The 23158-nt window shown below is 39.5% G+C and overlaps 1 protein-coding gene across 1 annotated transcript; it reads right to left on the minus strand.

The window, feature by feature from the left end:
* Window positions 1-1198: 1198 nt before the first annotated feature.
* Window positions 1199-20456, minus strand: LOC308079418 (serine/threonine-protein kinase 38-like). Its single transcript, XM_080420891.1, has 14 exons — window positions 20122-20456; window positions 15622-15761; window positions 14417-14468; window positions 12888-13010; window positions 12531-12614; window positions 11819-11942; window positions 10864-11018; window positions 10198-10300; window positions 9476-9537; window positions 8788-8905; window positions 8379-8502; window positions 7081-7176; window positions 6281-6372; window positions 1199-5844 (listed from the first exon to the last, which is right to left on the minus strand). The coding sequence occupies exons 2-14, from the start codon at window positions 15753-15755 to the stop codon at window positions 5717-5719; spliced, it is 1395 nt and encodes a 464-aa protein (XP_080277017.1). The 5' UTR covers window positions 15756-15761; window positions 20122-20456; the 3' UTR covers window positions 1199-5716.
* Between the last annotated feature and the right edge of the window lie 2702 nt (window positions 20457-23158).

Here is a 23158-nt window from a genome sequence, read left to right on the forward strand (position 1 = left end):
AATGTATACACATCTTTAGAAAATAGCAGATCTACAAGCTCACTTGTAGATGAGCTTGTAGATCGGCTACGTTTTAATAGTACCAAAAGTAAAAAGTACTCATTATGCATAATGTCCCATTTCACAAGTTTTTCAAAGGGTATACAAATCTTTTGAAAATATCAGATCTACAAGCTCACAGTGCCTCGCATCCTGGCACATTGTGAGCTTGTAGATCGGCTATTTTCAAATGGCCGAAATTTATATAGGGCTGAAGTGGGTATGTGTTTTGTAATAATGTAAAAAATCTACAAAGTCGATTTTTTTTAAACTTAAGTACAGTAGCCTACTTGAGTACATCATGTATTGTACATTTTTGTTTGTCCACCTCTGCCTTTTAATGATTACATCTCAATCGCTAAAAGAAACAACTGGTTCTGGTAAAGCTACTGGACCTACGAATTTGACGGTGAAATCTTTAGCTTTTGATTTATTGATAAAAACGCACTGGGGATCACTGCTTTTTTCTTGCTCAATAGCACCCTCTTGTGGTATTTACAAATCACATCACTATCTGTTTAAACTAAGGGCTGAGTGCATTATGCATACAAATCTATACATTATAGGGTTATTCAATATTAGTCACTCATACATAATAGGAGCGTGCATTATGATGACAATCATTTTGCATGTGGAATAGAGACAAGACTGCATATTGCTATGTATAGTCACTGATGATTGTACATATTACATATTATACCCACTGTGTAAGCTGGCTGACACTGTATCAGCATGCCTCATAACTGTAGACAGACAGACAGACCGAAAGATATGGGATCAATACAAGTCTATCAATGGTGATATAGCTTGAAATAGACATAAATACCTTATACATACCATAGGAGGTCATTTCTAATAGGGCATGACACTGCTGTCACTAACATGCAATAGAATTCACATTACTCTTGTACAGTGTCCGTAGCTGAGGGGGTAGAGAAGCCGTTGTGGAATCGTAAGGTTTCCGGTTCGACCCTCGACGCTGTCGAAGTGTGCTCGAGCAAGCCACATAACCCGTGCACTCATCTGAGCCACCTGAGAAGCCATCTGCTGGGTTAAGCAATCAATTAAATAACTTCCAGAAAATACTACCTTTCCCTGATCTCAGACAATTCAGTAGCAAGTCACTCTCAAAAGTCTGCAAAGAAACATGAGCCCCATAGACTTTTAATCAGTTTTATTTCATTTTTTACCATTTTATCAACATAAAAAGTCAATAACGTGAATATATTAATGACCACTTCTGTCATCCCATCCTAACCTGTTCCCTTCAAATGTCCACTACAGTATGTACACATCATTACACAAAATACATTAACAGCATCATACTGGCCAGTGAACAATTTTACTCTTGAGATGGGGGTCTTGTTATAAACACTGAAGCAAGAAATGCTGACTAAACAACATACTAATTAGTAGCCTGTAGCACAGAGGGAAAGGATTTTTAAGGGCATGGTTTGCATACTAGCCAAGTCTGACAGTTTTTAATGGGGCCTTGGGTCGTCTGAGGCTAAGTAAGTATTAATTGAATTGACTAAAGACAGACTATTTTGTTGCAAAGTATTTGAAAGGTATTCTCAGTGCTTTATATCGTGTCTAAGCCAGAGATCTATCATCTGCATCAAGAATGGGTTGAGTCAAACTGGTTTGATATCCATGTACCAAGTAGGTCTTTTGCAGAATTACGCAGACATATTATTGATTGCAACTTTTAGCTGCACAATCCGCAAAGAGTTTGGTCCGGAGATAAAGTACTTAGATTTTTGTATTCAGGGAACATATCTAGCTTGGTTTTTGAATATATGATGTTAAGGTCAAGCAAATGACCTTCTTAGGTTGACATGTTCCTCCACCTCCTGAGAGTGTTAATTAGTCGTCTCCATTATTAATTTCGGAACTCGTTTTGACCCTACAGGGCCCGGAGGAGCGTCAAATTATACTTTAGACCCATTTAAAGTGACACAGCAAAGGATTTCAAGTTATTTTCATATATATATATTTAGCATGTGGATCCCAAATATCTGTCTTCCATCACCTTGTATCTTCGACTGTCATTCTATTGAAAGAATTGAGTCCTGAGATTTCTCTAGAACAATCAACAGAACATACATTACACACAGTACATTTTGAATGTTGATTTAACTCTATATATCTATTTGGGGATTAAATTAACCACTTAAACCCTATACTTAGTTGACCGGAGTCCCCCAGGGGCCTGTACTTGGCCACCTAAATTTTTCGCCCCAAAATAGCATATCTACAGGCTCACAAGGACCACAATCGACACAAGCCCTCAGGGCTTTTTTGTCCTTTTAGCATAGCTTGCGTAAGTATACTTGCTGTACTGTTTGCAATTTGTTAATAAAGTATTCAATCAATGAATCAAACATTTGTTTTTGATTCATTGTTGTGAGCTTGTAGATCTGCTATTTTTGCAGAATATTTGCCCCCAGAATAGGGATGCTAGGGTACATGTGGTTAACACTCTGGATTTTAGGTGAGAGGTGACGCATAACCTCACAATATAGATTTAATGCGGTCTACTGCTTGGTTTAAATGTGTGTAAAATTTTAAGCACACATGGATTCGCGTGCACACGCACACAAAAACATACACACACCTACTCTCCCAATCTGGGTTAAATGAACATTCTAGAGTGTTTGACAGTGAAACAAGACAGTCTAAACGTAGCTAGACTTAGTTTGTAATGCTTTTTAAGCATGTTCCAGTGAATGACCAATGCCAACAGCGAGAAAGAACAGACACATCAAGGGAAGATTTAGTCTCAAATATGAATACAAAAGCTACCACTTACATCAAGTCTTTTCTTCTGCTCCCCTCCCAATATGTACAATATTTATAACCCTTTTTTCCCCTTTGAAATACCCAACACACTAGTCTGCACATTGTCTTCACATAAGGTAGGATTAGGATCAGTATATATAAGCAAGCAAGGCTCTCCCACTGACAATCAGGTATACACTTTCTTAAAGGTAGTTAAAGAAGCTATATGACAGATGATTAAGCCTGATTTATGACAGATGATTAAGCCTGATGTATGCTTCATTAAAGAACCTATGCCTGAAGATTAAAGATTAAAGTACTTCCAGAGAAACACATGCTTCTCCTGGCCGAAGCAGATGACAACATCAAAAGTGATTGGTCAGAAATTCATATTCCATACTGTATGGGCAGGGGACTTAACTTATGCAACACTCAAAGCGAAACCCTATCGAGTATAAAAATAAATTCTGTCTGCAGACTCACAGAGAACTTCTTCAGTTTCGGCAAGCCAAAAATCAGTCGACTCCTGGGTGTCTGGGGGATGTAGTGGTAAAGTTCCTGCCCACCACCGCGGAGACTAGGAGTTTGAATCCTCGGGTGCATCCGGCTTGGCCGGGTGCTCCAGAGAACACAGTTGGCCATGTTTGAGGGTGGGAAAGTGGGGAGGGCGTGCAATCTTTGTTGTTGCACTATCGACTCCAACAGGATGGTCAAGTAGCCTGTTCAGCAGGGAGTTTAACTAGAAGGGATAGCGCGTTCCTCCGCATGCATTATGTCCACCCAGGGGGACACTCCTCACTGTCAGGTGAAAAGAAGCGGACTGGCGACATCACGCGTATCGGAGGACGTACATGCTTTTCAACATATTCCCTAACAAACCAACCAACCAGTAGGGGTCAGCAGTGATAAGGGACTGAAGTACATGGTAAAACTGGGAATTGCATAATGACTAAATAGGGAGAAAAACTGAAAACTTCATTGATTTATTATTATTTTTTGTAATTTTTTAAGTATGCTGCCAGCTTAAGCCAAATCTATGCTTCAGTTAAAGAAGCTATGACTGATGATTAACATTGAAACCGGGAAAGAATCTGTGTCATTTTAGATTTTAGTGTTGGCTATTCAAAAATAGAAGATATACAAGCTCACGCTGCGAGCTTGTATATCTGCTATTTTCCACAGATGTACATCGGCTGATTTATGCTTCAGTGACAGTGTTGTGTGAAGTGTCGTTCAGAAACACATTGGTAGGATGCAGGTGCCTTCTTCCTCATCACTGTCTCACAACATCATCATCTGTCCTGAAATGTAGCCTATGTCTTTTAAATAAAGTGAAGCTGGATTTTTTTTTTACATGTGACATTCTTTCTATGGTCACAGTAAGCCTAGGGTCCACTAGTATCGTCGCATATCAAAGAGGACAACCCTGTTGCTGTAACTCGAGGAGACAGACTGTTATACCGAGATCCTGCTGATATTTGAGCGGTTGGAAGACAGTGCTTTCTTCTTTAGTATTTTGCTGGGAGCAAGTTCTCATTTGTCCCTATGTGTGAAAAATGCTAAATGTTTAAAGATCTTTGGTTACTACTTTTAGCACTCATTTTAGTCACATATGGGGCTGCAGAAACTAAACAATAGGTGGGTGCAGACAAAAGTTCAATATCAAGACTTAAAAGTTGCTTATTTATCTGTGATATTTTAGACAACTATCCAAAGTTGGCTAAGCAGTTTATATTGACTGTCCTCTGCTTTTAAGAAGAGCCTGGTAACTAAAGAAATTAAAAGGAAAACATAATTCAAACTTAACTTGGGTATGATTTCAGTGTTTCAATATAAAAAGCAACAATTCATATGTGTTGAGTTACATTTGGTACATTTGGGACAGGAATGGGACAGGAATGGGACAGGAATGTTCAAAATGCTATTTTTGATAGATATTGATGAATAATTTCATATACCGTAACTCTTTGTGTTGTTTTCCAAATGGTATATCACAATTTGACCTAACTGGAGCTTTTGGAATGCTATACTGATTAATTTGGGAGTGTTAAGTTCAGTTAAAACATTTAGCTTACCTTTTGCTCAACAGATGCCTGCTTCATAGCCATCTAATGTTTACTTCATCTAACAGATAAGTTTCTGATTTTATAATTTTATTCAGATCATCTTTTTTTGTGTAAATCAAACTCTAACAAAATATCTCCTTGAATATTTTTTATAGACTATATAAAGGCACTTTGTAACCAGGGAAGAAAACGATTGGCTCTTAGACTGATAACTGCAATGCTGGAAAAATATGGATCATTGAGGCATTATATTTGAAAATAACCTAAATATTATATTGGCAATAGTCTTTTGACCCATGTCATCTACACAGCATAGCTTATTTAGCCACTAATATTGTTACCAGCGTTACAATGTTTAAACAGTGACTCATTATGAAGCCTTATTCCCATGAACGGTGAATGTCCTCCCCAGAGGAATTATGCAGTCAAACATGCGATTATGCATATTTAGTGCCCTAGCAGCTCACTGGCCTGAGACCTAAGTGTAAAGATGGTAGGTGTGTAATATATAAACAACCGAGGTATTGTGTTAATGCTCCTCAACCCAGAGTTGTTGGTTTTCTCAAAGAAGTAGCCAAGCAGCAGACCTAAAAAGCATGTGGCATGGGTTACATTTAGTTGGTAATCCGTGCTGATATTAACCACTTAAGCCATATTTTAAAAAAAACTAAAATAGCCTATCTACAAGATGCAACACATTGTGAGCTTGTAGAACGGCTATTTAATTCATTTTTTAAGTGGTTAATTACTTGCTCAGCACCAGCGGGGCTTGGAAGCCAGACCCTGTGTCCGTAAAAATGTCTCTTCTTGAGGCAGTCCAGTTTGGCACTTCAGGCCTTCCCTGCTTTAATGTAGCTGGGGATGGTGCCTCGTTGAGTCAGCCCTTCAAAGCGTTTGTACGTGTAGTTGAGGAACACCCAGTCCTTCGACTTGAAGTCTGGCTCTGTAACATTGGCAGCTGAAAACAAAAGGCAGTTTCATTCCTCTCATGGTCACTAGAGGGCAATGGCATCCATGCAAATGACCCATGATCCTCCAGGCCAACATTACTACAACATTACTGTATGTAGCAGCTAGTGGGATGGCATCAGGGATGTGATACCCTTTAAAATATACTAGCATTCAGGAAGATTTGAGGGAAAATGCCACTCATAAACATTCTCTTCTTTGAATGGATAAAATAATTGATGGTAGCACTAACAGAAGTAAGAACATTCATGACTATGTTCAGTATGTAGTATCACAGCAACTAACCCTAACGCTGAGAGTGTCTTTATTTGTATGTTTCAAAAACTGATATACTGAAGAAATAATTGATAAATCATATATTTTTAAATATCGTTATTGTTAGTTTCTTGCTATGGTACTGCAGTAAATCTTAGTTTGTGACAAACCTGGTGCAAGTATGTCTGATTCAGGGAAGTCATCAAAGTTCGATGTGTCGTCGATGCTTTTGATCTCAATGGAGATGGCGGCCGGTCGTTCCCTATGGAAGTAACACAGATGGAAACATTTTGTTCCATGACACATTCCTGAACGTCAGCTTTGACCAATGTTTTTCCCATACAACAGGGGTTTCCAAACCTTTTCAGCTCGCAATCCAAAACAGAAATATCCAAGTAAACCCCTCCCCGTTGTAAACAGAACAAATACCAGGTAAATTCTGTCTTTTGTCCTAGTAGGAGAAGATAAAAACATCTACACATCTCAAAATATTTTGTTCCAGGGACGCCCAGAAGCAAAGATTTGAGTACATGTATATAAATATTGATATATACATGTATGTTTGCATGATGAAGACCTAAAAGGGTTGAAACGTTGCGCCAGTAAATAAAAGTACGTTTTTGGAGCTTAAAAACAGTGTGCGGATTGTTTTTTTCTTCTTGATTCTCGCCTTGATGCCTTGATGTCCAGCACCTGCCTAGATACAGGCATAAGATGTGCACACAATCTTCTCTGTGAACTTTTTGTCCTAGTAGTCCATTCAATCTAAATAAAAAAGGTATAAATCAAAGAGTCTCCTACCGGAGTCTCTGCGGGTCATCAAAATATTGGCTTGGGAATACGACAAAAACAAAACAATCCAAGAATTCAAGGCTTCATGGGGTGTGTCATTGATAGAAAGCAAGTCATTTTTTGGGTGAACTACTCCTTTAAAGCTGAAAAAAAAAATTGACCTTTTTTGTAAACTTACCTGATGTGTTCCCAGTCCACCGGTTCAAAGAACGGGTGGCTCTTGATTTCCTCCACGCTCACAGCTCCGATCCTGTTCTCTGCATCAGTACAGTACCTGCAAAGGATGAAATCTTCTGTCGTTCATAATCCATGGACACCCTTAAATTCAAATCATTTTAAATTTTACCCAAGACCTGAGGCCGTTCTAAAAATATCTTCTAAATCCTAACAGTTTTCTGAAATCTCAAAATATTTTGTTCCAGGGACCCCCAGAAGATTCGAGTTAAAAATGTTCGCTATAAAAATATATATATTCAAAGATTTCCGCCAATTTTCCCAAAATAGCAGATCTACAAGTTCATAGCACGGCATATCTGCTATTTTTGAATAGCCAAAGATAAAATAATGGTTAAAGTGGTTAAAATATAGCTAAAATCGAAAATGACAGATGCTTTCCCGGTTTTAATGGGTTAACAGATGGTGTCAATTTGAATGATACAGTGAAGGCAGTCATGGACATACAAAAACATGGACATTGTCACATAGACACGCTATGTGGTGCCACATTATGGCTGTCAAATAAATAATCGACCCTTGAATAATCATGATGCAGGATTTAAGCGACGTGATAACACATTGAATGCCAATCGTGTAGATCTACGCAAACCTATTTAAAGCCGCAGCGTGCCAGTCGCGTAGATCTACGCGAACCGCCGATTCGCGTTGAAAATTTTCCAGGTGCACTTTCGGAATTTTTTGATCCATTTCCGGTTCCGGTTTGAAGACCGGAAACAGAATTATTTGGGATCCGGTTTTGCGGATCACGTCGGCCCCCATTCTAAAGCGCACACTGAAACTCAATTCTCTTCCTGTAGTTTTTTCTCCTCGCATATCACTGTTTAACGTAATCCGCTCTAACTACAATCATGGAGATCTGTTTTACATGCGGTTTTCACTGGTAGATACAGTGAGATGTCGCGGATGTAAACAGACCGTGTACGGCTCAATCTTAAGGATTTTAACAAGATCTATGGCAACATGAAAAAAACAAAAAAACAACAATAACACGTTGGCACTGGTGAGTACATTATGAGATTAAAAAAGCCGGACAAGCATGAGGTATTTTGGTGGAAAAACTACTGGTGAATTTAACTGACTTTGGACAGGTGGACAACTGAGGTGTTTAACCAAGTTGTTGTATTAAATTATTATAATAATCGAAAATAATAAAGAAAAACAATGTTTAAGACTGAAAGTCGAATGTAATTTCTGAGCTCAGTTGACAGCCCTATGACACATGACCACACACATACACACCTCAGTATTAAGTCTTTGGCCCTCTCCGAGATAGGTACTTCAGGTGGGAAAACCAGGGTTTCCTTCCAGTTCATGACCTTTCTGTAAGTCTCCTGTGGAGTCTCTGAACAGAATGGAGGGTAACCTGAAAAACAAACAGTACATAGTTAAATCCTCAGTTCAGGTTCAATCCCACTAAATTAACACGTCACTGAGGATTGAATGACATTCACTTCCTCTGTGTCTCTGCCTATTTTGCACATGTTCACACACACACACACACATGACAAAAAAAATTACGCCTCGGGATCTCCATAATGAAGTAGCTAATGTGGCCCGGGAAAGGGCTATTTGGGATACTCTGCTGGAACTGTTACCACCCAATTATGAAGGGTTAAAGTAGTTAAGAGTAATGTGTTAGTGTATTTACCTATTAGCATCTCATACATGATGACCCCTAGAGACCACCAGTCACAGAGCTTGTTGTATCCTGTCTGCATGAAGACCTCAGGGGCAATGTAATCTGGTGTCCCCACTGTGGAATAGGCCTGGAATAGGTGATGGTAAATGCTCATTAGTTATCTGAACTCAAACAGCTTTATATTGCTTAATATGTTTATCCAGCAGTCAAAAAGCGTGACACTTTACATTTGGACTTTTCTGACGACTCATTGTTTATTCAATGATAATTCAACATTACAACTTGATTTAACTAGACCAATTAACCACTTAAGCCCTATGTACTTCATCATTATGACAAATAGCAAAAATAGCCGATCTACAATCTCACAATGCATTGTGACACTTTGTGAGCTTGTAGATCTGCTTGTAGATCTGCTATTTTTGCACTTCGTCATATGACAAATATCAAAAACAGCCGATCTACAAGCTCACAATGTATTGTGACACTTGTAGATCTACTATCTTTGAAATAAAAAATCAAAAAAGAAATTTGAAAACTTTGAAGAATTTAGAACATTTGCCCAAAATACAGTAGGCCGCCACGGTTAAAGTGGCAATGATTAACTAAGAACACATTCTTATTAATAGAAAAGTCCTGGAGGAACAGTTGCAGGGGGGTGTAACCAGGTGTAATTTATTTTCCGTAACTCACTTACCAGCTGCCGTCGGTTCTTCTTCCATGTCTCTGCTTTCCTTTTGGAGTTCATGTTTTGAAAGGCTGCAGATTGCATGAAAAGAACCAAATAAGAGAAATAAAGGTTAACAAAAAGTGCTGAAAAACATACGATGACTCAAAGAGCACCCTTTAGGGCCGTAACAAATAATAATTACATTCATAATCACATAATCTTTCTACTATGTTTTTCAATTATTCTATGGGATAAATTTAGACGGAAAAGGTGCGCTCAGTAGAGCACAATTCTCTGCCTGGAGGCATGCCTGAATAATAATAATAGTAATGTATGAGGTTACCTTTCTACCTACAGCCATGAAACTAGGACAAATCAAAAGTTACAATGCTATATAGCCTAATACATTGCAATATGTATTAGGCTATAGCCTATAACCCTGGAGGGAAGATTGCTCTGTTATTATGAATTAACAAAAATGACGCAGAGACAGTTGTCGTTGACAGATGCTCTGTGTGTATGCGTACACACACACACACACACACACACACACACACACACACACACACACACACACACACACACACACACACACACACACACACACACACACACACACAGAGTTAGTGGTAGGGAAATGGGTGATTACAAAGTGCATTATTAAGCATCTTGATCTTACAGAACATTTAGATGCATTTACAAAACAATCACAGGCCAAATGTTCCTTTTTGTTCCATACTGTAACTCACAGAAGTCACTGGGAGGATTGTGTGTCAGATTCCTGTAGAACTCTGTACGGTGTGCCTTTTTTAGTCCTGTGCACAGTCCAAAATCTGACAATTTGACGTGTCCCTGGGAGGAAATCAGACATAAAATATAATTACTTGTGAGAGAGTGTGCGTGTGTACCTAATAGTCAGGAAATGTAGAGAAGACAGAGATAATTGTGTGTGTGCAGTGCAACAGTGAGATCGGTTCTGACATGCAGCAAAATAGTGAGTGTTAATTTAAGGGTCAATTTCTACACTCTCCGGGTTAAATTCACAATCAGGATTTTATGTCTTTGTTGTGTACCGCACATTCTTTGTCAGGATTTTACTGTGTATGTATGTACAGCAGTGATTCTGAACCCTTTTAATTTCAAGGAACGACTGATGTTTTGTATGCATGGATTAAAGCAAAATAAAACCTCACAACAAAAAAATGTTGTTAGGCAAAGTCCTAATATCTACAAGGCAAGCTTATAGATTTTTATTTTTCAGTGCATGGCATGCTTCCATTGAAGACATGCTGACTTCTATGGAATCCCAAATGACAGAAATCAGTCGTGGCGATTGAGAACTTTAATCCAAGTGTATGTATGTACAGGTATGTGTATGTATACATTTGGTAAGATCATATTGCAAGGCTGCTCACCCTGGAGTCCAGCAGCAGATTGTCTGGCTTGATGTCTCTGTGAATGAAGCCTAACTGATGGATGGAGTCGATGGCCAGGACTGTCTCTGCTATGTAGAACTGGGTGGCCTCCTCGGACAGAGTGTCCTTCTTCATCAGCAGAGTCATCATATCACCTGACAACAACAACAACAACAACGCCGCTATAGGTGTCGCACGCTGGAAATAGAGGATACTACAACACGTCGCCGCTTGTAGATCGGCCATTTTCATCGGACAACGAAGTATAAATAAGGCTTAACCACTTTGGATTCCCTATTTTGGGCATACCAGGCAAACGTTTTCACTTTCTTTTTGTTGTTTTCAAACATTGTCAGAAATAGTGAAAGTAGCAGATTTACAACCTCAAGCTAATGCAATGTGAACTTGTAGATCGGCTATTTTTCACTATTTGTGGTACAACAAAGTATAGGGCTTAAGTGGTTAGTCATTCAAGCCACTGCTGTGTTAACACAGATTGCTGCCCAATTCCCTCCTAGACACCAGCCTCCTCCTGCTAATATTTTTACATGCATGCCGTGTGGGCTGTTTCTGAATTATGTCCGGTTACATGCTATGGTTTCATATTTACAGAATCTCTCAATAAAAGATCAAAAATTATTTGACGGAAGTGTTTCAGACTTTTCTTCTGCAAGTGCCAACGGTAATACAACTACAACAAACACTACTGCTACTTCTGCTTAATTTGAACAGTTTACTCTTACTTGTTTACTCTTCTGCTCTCTACTGTCATCAAGCAATACTTCCCAAACTCGACTCCCCGGTATAGAAAATACACATTTCAAAACCAAGTAGCAACAGCTTGCGTGCGTGCGTGCGTGCGTGCGTGCGTGCGTGCGTGCGTGCGTGCGTGCTTGCGTGCGTGCGTGCGTGCGTGTAACGAAGAAGGGATAAATGTCAGCTGAGGGTGCCAAACCTCCAGGAAGAAACTCCATGATAAGGTAGAGGTTTCTCTTGTCCTGGAAGCTGTAGAACATCTTTACCACCCAGGCTCCATCTGCCTCCACCAGAATGTCCCTCTCTGCCCGGATATGAGCCACCTGAAAGAGAAATGATACCACATCACAACACAACGGCAGACAATGCAATGTCCATAACGGTAGGATGCGCCACATCTATATATCTATATATACATTTGCAGAGTGCTTGAACTTCCGGGGGTCATTGGTAGCCTTTTGGTTTCTGCTGTCCTCTAGCAGACCACATGTTCAATTGCAGACATATTTTGCCTAAAAATCAATGATGACTGTCGCCTTTGGTTAGTCTACTTTTAATTGTTCAGTATGTATTCCTTCTTTGCCCCAACTTTTTTTATAAACAACATAACACAGCGTCGCTCAGTCGAGCTTCCAATCTGCGATTGGCTAGGGATGATCACGTGGCGGACATTCATCCTTCCTTCCTTCTACAACAGTTACACCATATTTTGTACGAATTCACGTCCTGTTGCTTTGCGTCACGCTGATTTCGGCCAGTAGAGGGCGGCCCCCTACAGCCCAAGATTGTATGTCTGCATTTGGTGCCATGTCTCTCTGTGAATCACAACAGGTGAAGCTGCCCCCCCTGATTTAGGGTAAAAGAACAATATACATTTCCATATGGACACATAAGACTGGAATGCAACTCACCTGTTCCTTCTCCAACATGTCTGCTTTCCTCAAGATCTTCATGGCGTAGATGTGTCCTGTGTCTTTCTTCTGTACCAAGCGAACCTGTGGATAACATAAAACTGAATATAAAACAGCCCGATTGTCTGCTTGTCTACATCAGTGGTTCCCAAACTTTTTAGCTCGAGACCCAAAACAGAAATGTTTTTCTTTACAAAATATATTGTATTTAAATTTTAGACAGACAGATAGATATGTACAAAATATTGCCTCTGCTGGTATAAAGACCTCACTGCAGGACTAATCACGGAAGAAGTAGGCTATACAGCAAATGTCCTGACTGGTCTGTTCTTTCTTTTTTAGAAAAATATACTGTACCTCTCCAAAGGCCCCTCGACCTATGACCTTGAGGGATTCAAAGTCTTCAAGGCCGAGCCTTGTCCTCTTCAGTCTCAGGAACTCCGTCTCCTTACGAGCGTGCTGAGAACGCCGCATTACTTTCTGTACAGCACAACACACACAACGCATTACTTTCTGCACAGCACAAGACACACACAACGTATTACTACACACACACACACACACACACACACACACACACACACACACACACACACACACACACACACACACACACACACACACACACACACACACACACACACACACACACACACACACACACACACACACACACACACACACACACACAGTCAGTGTGGTAACTGTGGTTACAGTTCAGTTCAAAATTCTGTGAAAAGCCAAAATACCTACATTTACCCATCATTCACTGGGGTCAACTGCCAAAAGTAAATTTCTGCCCTAATGCAAATTGGTAATTTTAAAAAGGAATTTGTTATTGCTGTTGAAAAGTAGATAATAATCTAATCTCAGTTCCTCTTGATCTGTCCGTAGTGACTTGTCCTGCATTTGTAAAGTCCCCAGATCTAGCCATTTTTTGTTAGCCATCAGGCCCTAATATATATTCATATATATATTATGATTCTACCATCATGTACCATGATGATAAAACCAGCATCTTGGACAAACAAATATCTACAGGAGGATGTAGATTTTCCTTTTTAAACGTTATAGTTGTGTGCCCCAGTTAGCGTGCTATCTTTCCTCTGACTCTGCGTAAAAAATTTACCCATGAGGAAAAACAAGTTTACTTTGCCAACTAAACTAAAAACTAGAGTTTTCACATGGCTGAATCCATTTTCATTAGGGACATCGGTCCTGAACAATTCTCACACTCGTTCCAAACATACTGTGATGCGAGCAAGCCAATTAGCGAACACTGAACTTCCAGTACTCTCAATCAATCTGTCCGAACCAGCCATTAGGCTTGCTTGAAAAATGCGTTGATTCATCAGTGTTTTTGCTACGTTTTGTGAACATGGGGTTGCTGAAATAGAAAGGGGTTGAAATACAGGGTTTTCAAGCAGCGCAGTTGGACCTGGGAGGCTGACAGCACAGCTCCTTCAAGAGTAAATAGTGACCTCCTTGAGTCATTCAATATTGAATGACTTCGGAGCAATTAACCCAACCTGAACTTAAATACTTTTCCTCATTGATGGACATTTAAAGTTCACTTTGTCATTTGCACACTGTTAGTTACGGTGTCATCGTGCAGTCATTGTCCTCTATGTTATGAATTGTTATTGTCCCATTCATGTGGCACCTTAACCGGTACTAATTCCTGTACTGTCTACACTCTAGCAATAAAGTGATTCTGAGCTCTAACTATTCAGTTATGGACAGGAGTCCCTACAATGGATTCACCTGGAGACTGTCTAGTTGTCTCCGTCTGTGTGTTAAGGAAAAGGTAAAGAACTAAACACAAACACTGATGATGTAGTATCTTCCTTATTTGGGTGTAAACATCTATTGTCAGCCTTTGGTACCTCTTCATCCAGCAAGCCTTCATCATCCATGACTTTTTCAAGCTTCTTCTGCCTGGGAGCAGAAAAGACATGACACAAAACACTGTCAAACATAATGAGAGATGGGTGGGGTGGGAGGATTAGAGTCAAGTGACTAGCTCAAGAACAGTGAGGAAGGGACAGCATAATTCAGCTTTACCAACCAGAGTTTGCCAGCCGGTGTGGGAATTCAAATGGCAACCTTCCTGTTACACATACCCACTTCTCAAACATTGACATCCCTGTCATTCACTGGAAATTTACATTTAGCTGATGCTCTTATCCTGAGCCACTTACGAAATCCAGCCTAAGCTTTACTAGGTTCATATGATTTCCATGACACAGAAAACACTAAATATAGAATTTTTATATTTGGGAGATGATAATTCTCTGTTTAATAACGAGTTAGAGAGATGGGGAGATCCCTGTTACTGAACAACTAAAGGGGACACAATTATCTTAACAAATAATAAGAATATATTATTATTATGATGAATGAATTATTATTATTATCATCATTATTATTATATCTGTCTGTCCATGTCCCTTTTATGTCCATTATGGAGATCCCTGAAGTCATCAGTATATCACATATGGGTATTATCAATTGGATCGGCGGTTCTGGACAACCGGATCTCGAGATATACCCAGAACTCAACTCGAATACTGGTCAAATATTACTCAAGTGAAAGTTGCTCAGTCAAATTTGTACTTGAGTTGAAAAGGTTTGTGCACTGCTTTAACCAATATTAATGCCTGCAAGATTACATTTGTAAATGTTCCTGTGATCAGAGAAACAGCTTAAGGGAAGAAGTTACGTGGGTTTTTTGTGAGTGTTTTAAGTCTGAGAGTGTAAGTGTACAAATAGACCTGAAAGGGTCCATTTGCACGCTCTGAGTTTAATTAACACTCTGCATTTTATGGTGTAGTACACACAGTGTTATTGCTGGGAATTGAATCCCTCGGGCAAAATACGGAGCAAACGTATTGAGGCGGCTGACTTAAGGTCAACTTCTGACAATACCTCCTTTCTCAGGTAACATGGACTAGAATTTGAGATATACGCCTTTGTTGTCATCACTGGAGGTTTTCTAAAACCCACAATTTTCAACAACGAGCGGTCGGGTGTTTTTTCAGTGGTTCTTAAAGTTTGCGGGTGGACAGAATCATACAGATGTGTGAATGACCTCATCTCACGCTCCTCGTGTTGCGTGAGCAGTTGGCTGTAGAAGTTTTCCAGGGTCAGCTTGGCGACGGTCACCCTCTCTCGGGTGTGGTTGCTCATGGGAAGGGTGGCTGCAGTCCCTCCCGTCATGGCCATGCTATCCTGGAGGTCAAAGAAATAAATAGAACATATTCACCTAGCATTACATTTCATCAACCTATGTGATTATTCGTCCAATATGAACAGTTCAGACGATGGATGAATCACATTTTTGTTTAGATAGCACCTGTCATCAATTGCAGCTCAAAGTGTTGTTTACAATTGTAGTGTAAAAAATAAAGTAAAAGAATAATGAATACATATTTCTTAAAGGAAAATACTAAATAGAAAGAAGATGAGAGATAAACTTCCATTGCCTTTTTTGCTTTTATTTTATATCAAAGCAATATTTTGTATTTTTGCTCTCTAAAGCACTTTGAGCTGCATTTCATGTCATGAAAGGTGCTATACAAATAAAGTTTATCATTATTATTAATAATAATGATTCATTAGTATACAGTTGTACCCTGGCTTTGACTTTATATGCTGTTTACTGACATGACAAGAAAGTAGGGCTTAAAACTAGGAAAAGACAACACTTATGTCATATCACGAGATTATGACATACAAAATCCCAGGTGATATCATCTCAAATCACTATATTTATATATTATTGATGATTTGTCCATGCAGCCCTACTGCATCAGTTCTGCACAGCACCTGATCAGAAAACAGCTCCATATATAACATCACCAGGGACCGAAAGCATGAAGCTGTATCATTAGTTCATTGAACGATAAGAGTTCTGCAGACCACAGATAGGAGGCCTGTTTCGTCTACTAGCCGGGCCTTTTTCCTTCCCACTCCCAGAAAGCTTTCAACAACAACACACTTCCTGACTTCTGACAAATCACTCACTTGCCACTGTGACCAGCTTGCTTTGGGACATTTCTGTTGAATGGAAAACAAGAGGGCTCAGGGCTCGGACTGGGTGCATTCAGTTAATGAACATACACAGAGCGAGAGAGTTAATTTAACTCTCAGAGTGTAAAAATTTACTAAGTTTAGGCATTAAGTTAAAAATGGTTGTGTTTAGGCATCAGGCTAGAGATGGATATGTTTAGGTATGGGTTTGGTGTGATTAAGAAGGGTAAACTAAGGATCTGGTGGGGCGGTTAGTCAATGAGGTTGCGTGACCTCAAACCCCCGGCTTTGGAGCTTGTAGAAATTGGCTACCGCCACAACCTTAATATAATTAGTTCAGTGAACAAAGAAAACTCAAATGTCTAAAAACATAATTAATTACATTGAAGGCTGAGACAAAAAATCAATTCAAGGGTTTTTGCTATAATGTTATTATAAATGGGTTCTAACAGCTGCCACTTTGTCCAGCTTTAGAAAAAATGTAGCCAGAGCAGGAAATTAACATGGAGCTGATTCCAAAATCCACAAATAATTTCAATTTTTGCATTTATTCCAATATGCATTTATTGCAGATGATAAATCACTATAGTATGGTTGGTTACCTGCCAAAGCGGCTGGCAGAGTACAAAGACTTACAGTCAAAGGCAGACAACATTTACCGGCACTTGGGTGGGGACTGGTGTCCCACCCAGGTGGCAACTGGGAAGGCTTGATTCACAGTGTTACAAGCAACAAGCAACAACCTCCAACCTGCCAGCCACGCTTTATAGGATAACTCAGACTGATGCAATTCAGCTTGTGTTTAACTACCCCAGAACCAGCCCACAGCTAAGCAAACAAGCCCGTTACAAGGGGAGGCTTTATAAAAAGGAAGCCATCTAGAACAGGACATCTCAAAGTTGGGCCTCTAGACCAAAAATGGCCCGACATTACATTTTTTTTTGGCATTTGGATAGTTTGCAGATAGAACAAAATATTTGGTCATAGTACCATTCAAATGTGCGATTAACTGAGGAATTTTGACTTTTGGAATATTAAGCATAACTTCAGAAGCCAATGCATAATTGTTATTCCAATAAATATTTTAGTATCCGATGGTGTTTATTTTTATACAACAATCCTCAAACAGTTTTTCATTATCCTAATGGTTGGCTTACTGCCCTTATTGTTTAAGTGAACAGTGAGTGTGTAATGATGTTCTAACTTTTAAGTTTTAATGACCTAATGTCAGAGCTGTATAATTTAAAGTGTATAGACAGATGTGTGTGTGTCCAAAATCAGTAGCCACACGCACAAACGCAGCCACACGAGCACGCACACACAACTCCACCCTGCGAATAAGCAGTGGACAGGAAACAACACCCCTTCTGAATGACATGCCTCAGTCCTGAGGCCAAACTGGGCACAATCACAATCCAAATCTATATAATCCAATCTAGTATTCCAAGCTCAATGTCAATTAAGTGCCAGCCAGGTAAATGAGAACCAGGCTAACCACTAAGGCTATAGTATATGTTGTCTGGAAGACACAGTTCCTCACAAAGTGAACCATAACACTAATTGAGGGGGAAAAGGGCTTAAAATGTTGAGGAAATTATACATATTTTATCCCACGGTCTGTTGCCAAAAATAATAATAAAAAAATCTAATAAATAAATAATTGTACACACATGTAAATACATAATTACTGTACAAACTACAATGTCTCCAATGATGCAGGATATGGGGAATCACAACTAGGAGGACAGGCTGGGGGGAAGCAGAACAGGAATTGACAGAATGACAGAACAATGCTAGCCCTAGAATGTCTGTGATCTTACATACATTTCAAGTATTCCAAATACACAGTCATAGATCTCTCTCGGTCCGCCACTGTGTAGTGCCCATCTGCGCGGCCATAAAAGTGCTCTAAACTCCGTCTGTACTCACCCAATAATTAATTCCTAAGACGTCTAGTCATATTTTGTCCTCTAGTTTCATATCCATGTGAAAGTTCTGCCAGAAAACGTGTGTTTAGTCAAATATCTCCACTTTTTCACGAGCTGCACACGGACGAGTTCTGTGCGACGCGAGGGGCCAGGAATGATTGCAGCACTGAATATACGTAACTTCCATAAGGACGCACAAATGTTTGGGACACACAATTGACAGGTGCTTGTGATTGGTGCGGGGTAATGAATCATCACCTGCCAATTGTGTGTCCCAAACATTTGTGCGTCCTTATGGAAGTTACGTATATTCAGTGCTGCAATCATTCCTGGCCCCTCGCGTCGCACAGAACTCGTCCGTGTGCAGCTCGTGAATAAGTGGAGATATTTGACTAAACACACGTTTTCTGGCAGAACTTTCACATGGATATGAAACTAGAGGACAAAATATGACTAGACGTCTTAGGAATTAATTATTGGGTGAGTACAGACGGAGTTTAGAGCACTTTTATGGCCGCGCAGATGGGCACTACACAGTGGCGGACCGAGAGAGATCTATGACTGTGTATTTGGAATACTTGAAATGTATGTAAGATCACAGACATTCTAGGGCTAGAACAATGCATGAAAACTGCAGATCAGACACAGACAAACCATGAGGCTCGACGGGTTCTGGAAAAAAATGCAATGAATGTGTGACGTCTGTCTGTGGCTCTTTGGCCCCTGTCTGAAATGGCATCATGATGTCAATCTCTGGACGTCAGAGTTTTTTTTTTTTTTTTTGTACAAATAAGAGTCAATTTGGTTCCATTCGTATAATAACTATCTGAGTTAAATATATCCAACCACTGCAAAGCATGTCAACATTCCACGACATTAGCAAGCCATCGTCATCTTGACACTATTGGTGTGTTGCTATGAGGTTTTGACTGACTCCGACTCTAGGATCAGCATAGCTCTGGTCCATAGCGAAGAAGGAGTTATGTTACGCTATGTTACTCTCGAGCCGTTGCCCGCACAGCTTCTCGTCTGTAGTAAAAAATAAAAAATACACTTTCGCTACTCACCAAAACAAAGACAGTTTTGAGATGTTGAAATACTACTTTCCCTAGTGGGAACACTCGGAGCCCCCCATCTCACGTCTAAAATACACATTTTGGCCAGAAAATAAAATATTTCACCTGAAGGAAAACATTTTGTCAATAGAAGAATTCCATTGACTAGATCTGTAGGGGGCGCAGTGGAGTAACAAAATAAATGTTCCTTCCGGTGAAATATTTTCTTTTCTGGCTAAAAGGTGTATTTTAGACGTGAGGTGGGGGGCTTCGAGTGTCCCCACTAAGGAAAGTAGGCTATCAACATCTCAAAACCGTCTTTGTTTTGGGTGAGTAGCGAAAGTGTATTTATCATTTTTACTAGAGAAGAGAGGCTGCGCAGCCTGCGCTACCGAAGGGTGTGCGGGAAACGACAGGAAAGTAACATAGCGTTAAGGAGAACTCCTTCTGACGCTATGGACCAGAGCTAGGATCAGCATCTTGTTGAGATTCTCTCTGCGTCTCTTGACAGATGCCTGCCTGGCAGCAGCGCTGCAACAACACAACCACAAAAAACACAACAACCAACCAACCTACCTCCGTGTCCTGCTCCAGAGTAAATTATTGGCGTGCCGCCAGCACACCTCCAAATTGAAATAAATATTGTTTCTCTGCCTAATTTCTTTTTTGTGGTGGGGGGGGGATCCAGCAGTCAGTCACCTCCTCCTGTGGGCGATCATCAGTCTAGCTGCAGACAGTAAACATGCTCTATATTAGCCTGTGGAAGCGACGATTATTTCTGACGCGGACAGCCGAGTTCACCTAAAATAAATGGCCAGTCATTTGCCGACTTTCCGTCTCCATTCGTAATCTATTCCCCCCTGACCTCGAAACCCGAGGCTTCTCTCTCTATAATAACAGCATCTCCGCTTCTTCCTGGGATGGATGGATGCTCCTCAGTGTTGCCAGATCGTGCGAGAGAAACAAGCAACCAGGTCTATGAAAACAAGCCCAAAAGAAGCGACTAGGCCACATGAGACCTTTAAACCACCAGTCCACCACTTGCAATAAAATGTGGAATATGTTTTTGAAACATTCTAACCAAATCTGGCACGGGGCTCCCTGGCGCAAAACATTTCCAGATCCGGGGTTAGGGACAAATATATATTAATTTGGGGGTTAATTTGGGGGTATCAAATATACCCCGGTCCATGACATGAAAATATTTGGAAAAAATTTGGAAGCAAGCCCAAATAAACAACTACACTTTAGTAACAAGCCCAAAATAAATAAGCAACTACATTTTAGAAACAAGCTCAAATAAGCAACTACACTTTAGAAATAAGACCAAAATAAATAAGCAGACTTTAGAAACAAGCCCAAATAAGCAACTACAAGAAACAAGCCCCAAAAAAACGCAACCAGCCACCGCAACAACCAATATTTACAAGTGACTTTACAGAAAAACAAGCCCAATGTCGCTTATAATAAGTGGACATGGCAACCCTGATGGATGCTCCTCAGAGCCTTAAAGAGAGTTCTGACACTAGCGTCGACTCCCATTGTAAGAATGGAATGCGGAAGTGCTCTGTCTATCTCAATGAGATAGTTCCAATGTTTGGAACTATAGCCCATAGGAGCCCGCTTTGCGGCGAGATCAAAGCGTGTCGTTACTCTCTTTTCTACACTCTGATGCTCCTGCCACGCAAAGCTTGCTGTTTCTATTGGCATTGGGGCGAGCCAATCACCAAGGAGGACATCTAAACGGATGTTTCCTTTGACCAACCGGTGTTGAAACACAGTTTGGGGGCGTGAACAAGTCTTTGGGCCAATCAAAGGGATTACATTCAAGGTTGCGTCCCCAAACGATAGCCTCCCATAGCCCCGGGCGACGGCCTGTCGCGCTGTGATTGGTTGGTGTGTCGTGTTGTTAATGCAGCCGCTTGTTTACAGTGAATCTACTACACAACGTGTTTTGTGTTTTTGTTTGTTTGTTTTACCATAGTTCCTTACATCTCTCACACACTACAAATCACACAGATAAAATGTAAAATGTAAGTTTAAAGGGATATTTCACTTTCAAATGAAATAAACACTTAAAAAGGTAATGGAATGGTATTTATAAATGAAATATCCCTTTGATGTTGGAGTTATAGGAAAACAAACAAACTCCCTCATTGCTGTCCACAATTCATACAACATGGACAACGTTTTATGTATGAATCCCACGCATTTATACCATAGAGGTATGATTTATACAGGTGTGCTGTCCCTCCGGACTATGGGATCCACAAGGTTAATCCTGTCAGAATGTTTTAAGTAAAAGTGTCAATACTGCAATGTAGAAATACTCTGTAGTAAAAGTCCAGAATTAAACAAATTACCTGATTAAATGTACAAAAGTATTGGTTTAAAAATGTACTTAAAGTACCAAAAGTAGAAAGTACTCATTATGCAGAATGTCCAATTTCACAATTTCAATATGTATTACAAAATCTTTTGAAATTAGAAGAAGCAATAAAGCCACACTAGGACACCTGTCCCCAGTGATGGAAAGTAACTAAGTAAATGTACTCAAGTACTTAAGTACAATTTGGAGGTATTTTTGACTTTACTGGAGTATTTCCAATTTTCAATACTTTTACTTCTACTCCAGTACATCTTAGAGGCAAATATTGTACTTTTACTCCACTACAATTATTTGAAAACTTTAGTTACTAGTTACTTTGTACATTTTTATTATTATTACAAAACATACATTAACCACTTCAGCCCTTTTAAACTTTGGCTATTTGAAAATAACCACTCGTTCAGCTATTTTCAAAAGATTTTAATACATTTCATACACCTTGTGATACTTTTGTAGGCTACTTTAAGTATAATTTGATGCCAATACTTTTGCACTTTTACTCAAGTAAATTTTGATTATCGGACTTTTCTTGTAACAGAGTATTTCTACATTGCAGTATTGATACTTTAAGTACAAAATGTTAGTACTTTTTCAGACCAGGCAAGTAAAGTTAAGTAGCCTAATGGATTTTCATATCCGCCTGTATTTTCAGGTGAAATGTGATTGATTTATATTCCATTGATTGATAGTTTGTTTGTTTGTTTGTTTGTTTGTTTGATTGAATACTTTATCAACAGTTTGCAAAAAAAAAGCACAGAAAGTACAGTTTAATACAAATAGGCCTACAATGCTAAAAGGTGCTAATCAAAAAGAAAAATGATGTAAGGCGTTCATGGAGCAACACACGCCACATCATCATCATACAATCCTCAAAGCAAAAATATAGCCTATAGGCTATATCTCAAATCAAAAACAAGTAATTTATTTTTTGGAAGTGTGTTCTATTTAGATAACATCATTGTCCATTGTCTTCATTATAGGACATGTAATGAGTGAATCTTGAAAATGTTTTAATTGAAAACGAGCTATATTGAAAGATGAAACCCTAACCCAAAATTATATTTTAAATAGTGTTTACATGGATATTATGAATGCATAAAAAGACAGCTATTGATTTTTGGAGTATTTGGTTTTTTTCACGGGTCAAATTTGACCCGCTAACACCAAAAGTGTCAGCAGGTTTCTAACACAATGCAAGGGACCCACGGGTTAGGTAAAAAAAAA

The sequence above is a fragment of the Gymnoscopelus braueri genome (assembly GCF_963280865.1).
Source record: "Gymnoscopelus braueri genome assembly, chromosome: 23".
NCBI classification, from domain to species: domain Eukaryota; kingdom Metazoa; phylum Chordata; class Actinopteri; order Myctophiformes; family Myctophidae; genus Gymnoscopelus; species Gymnoscopelus braueri.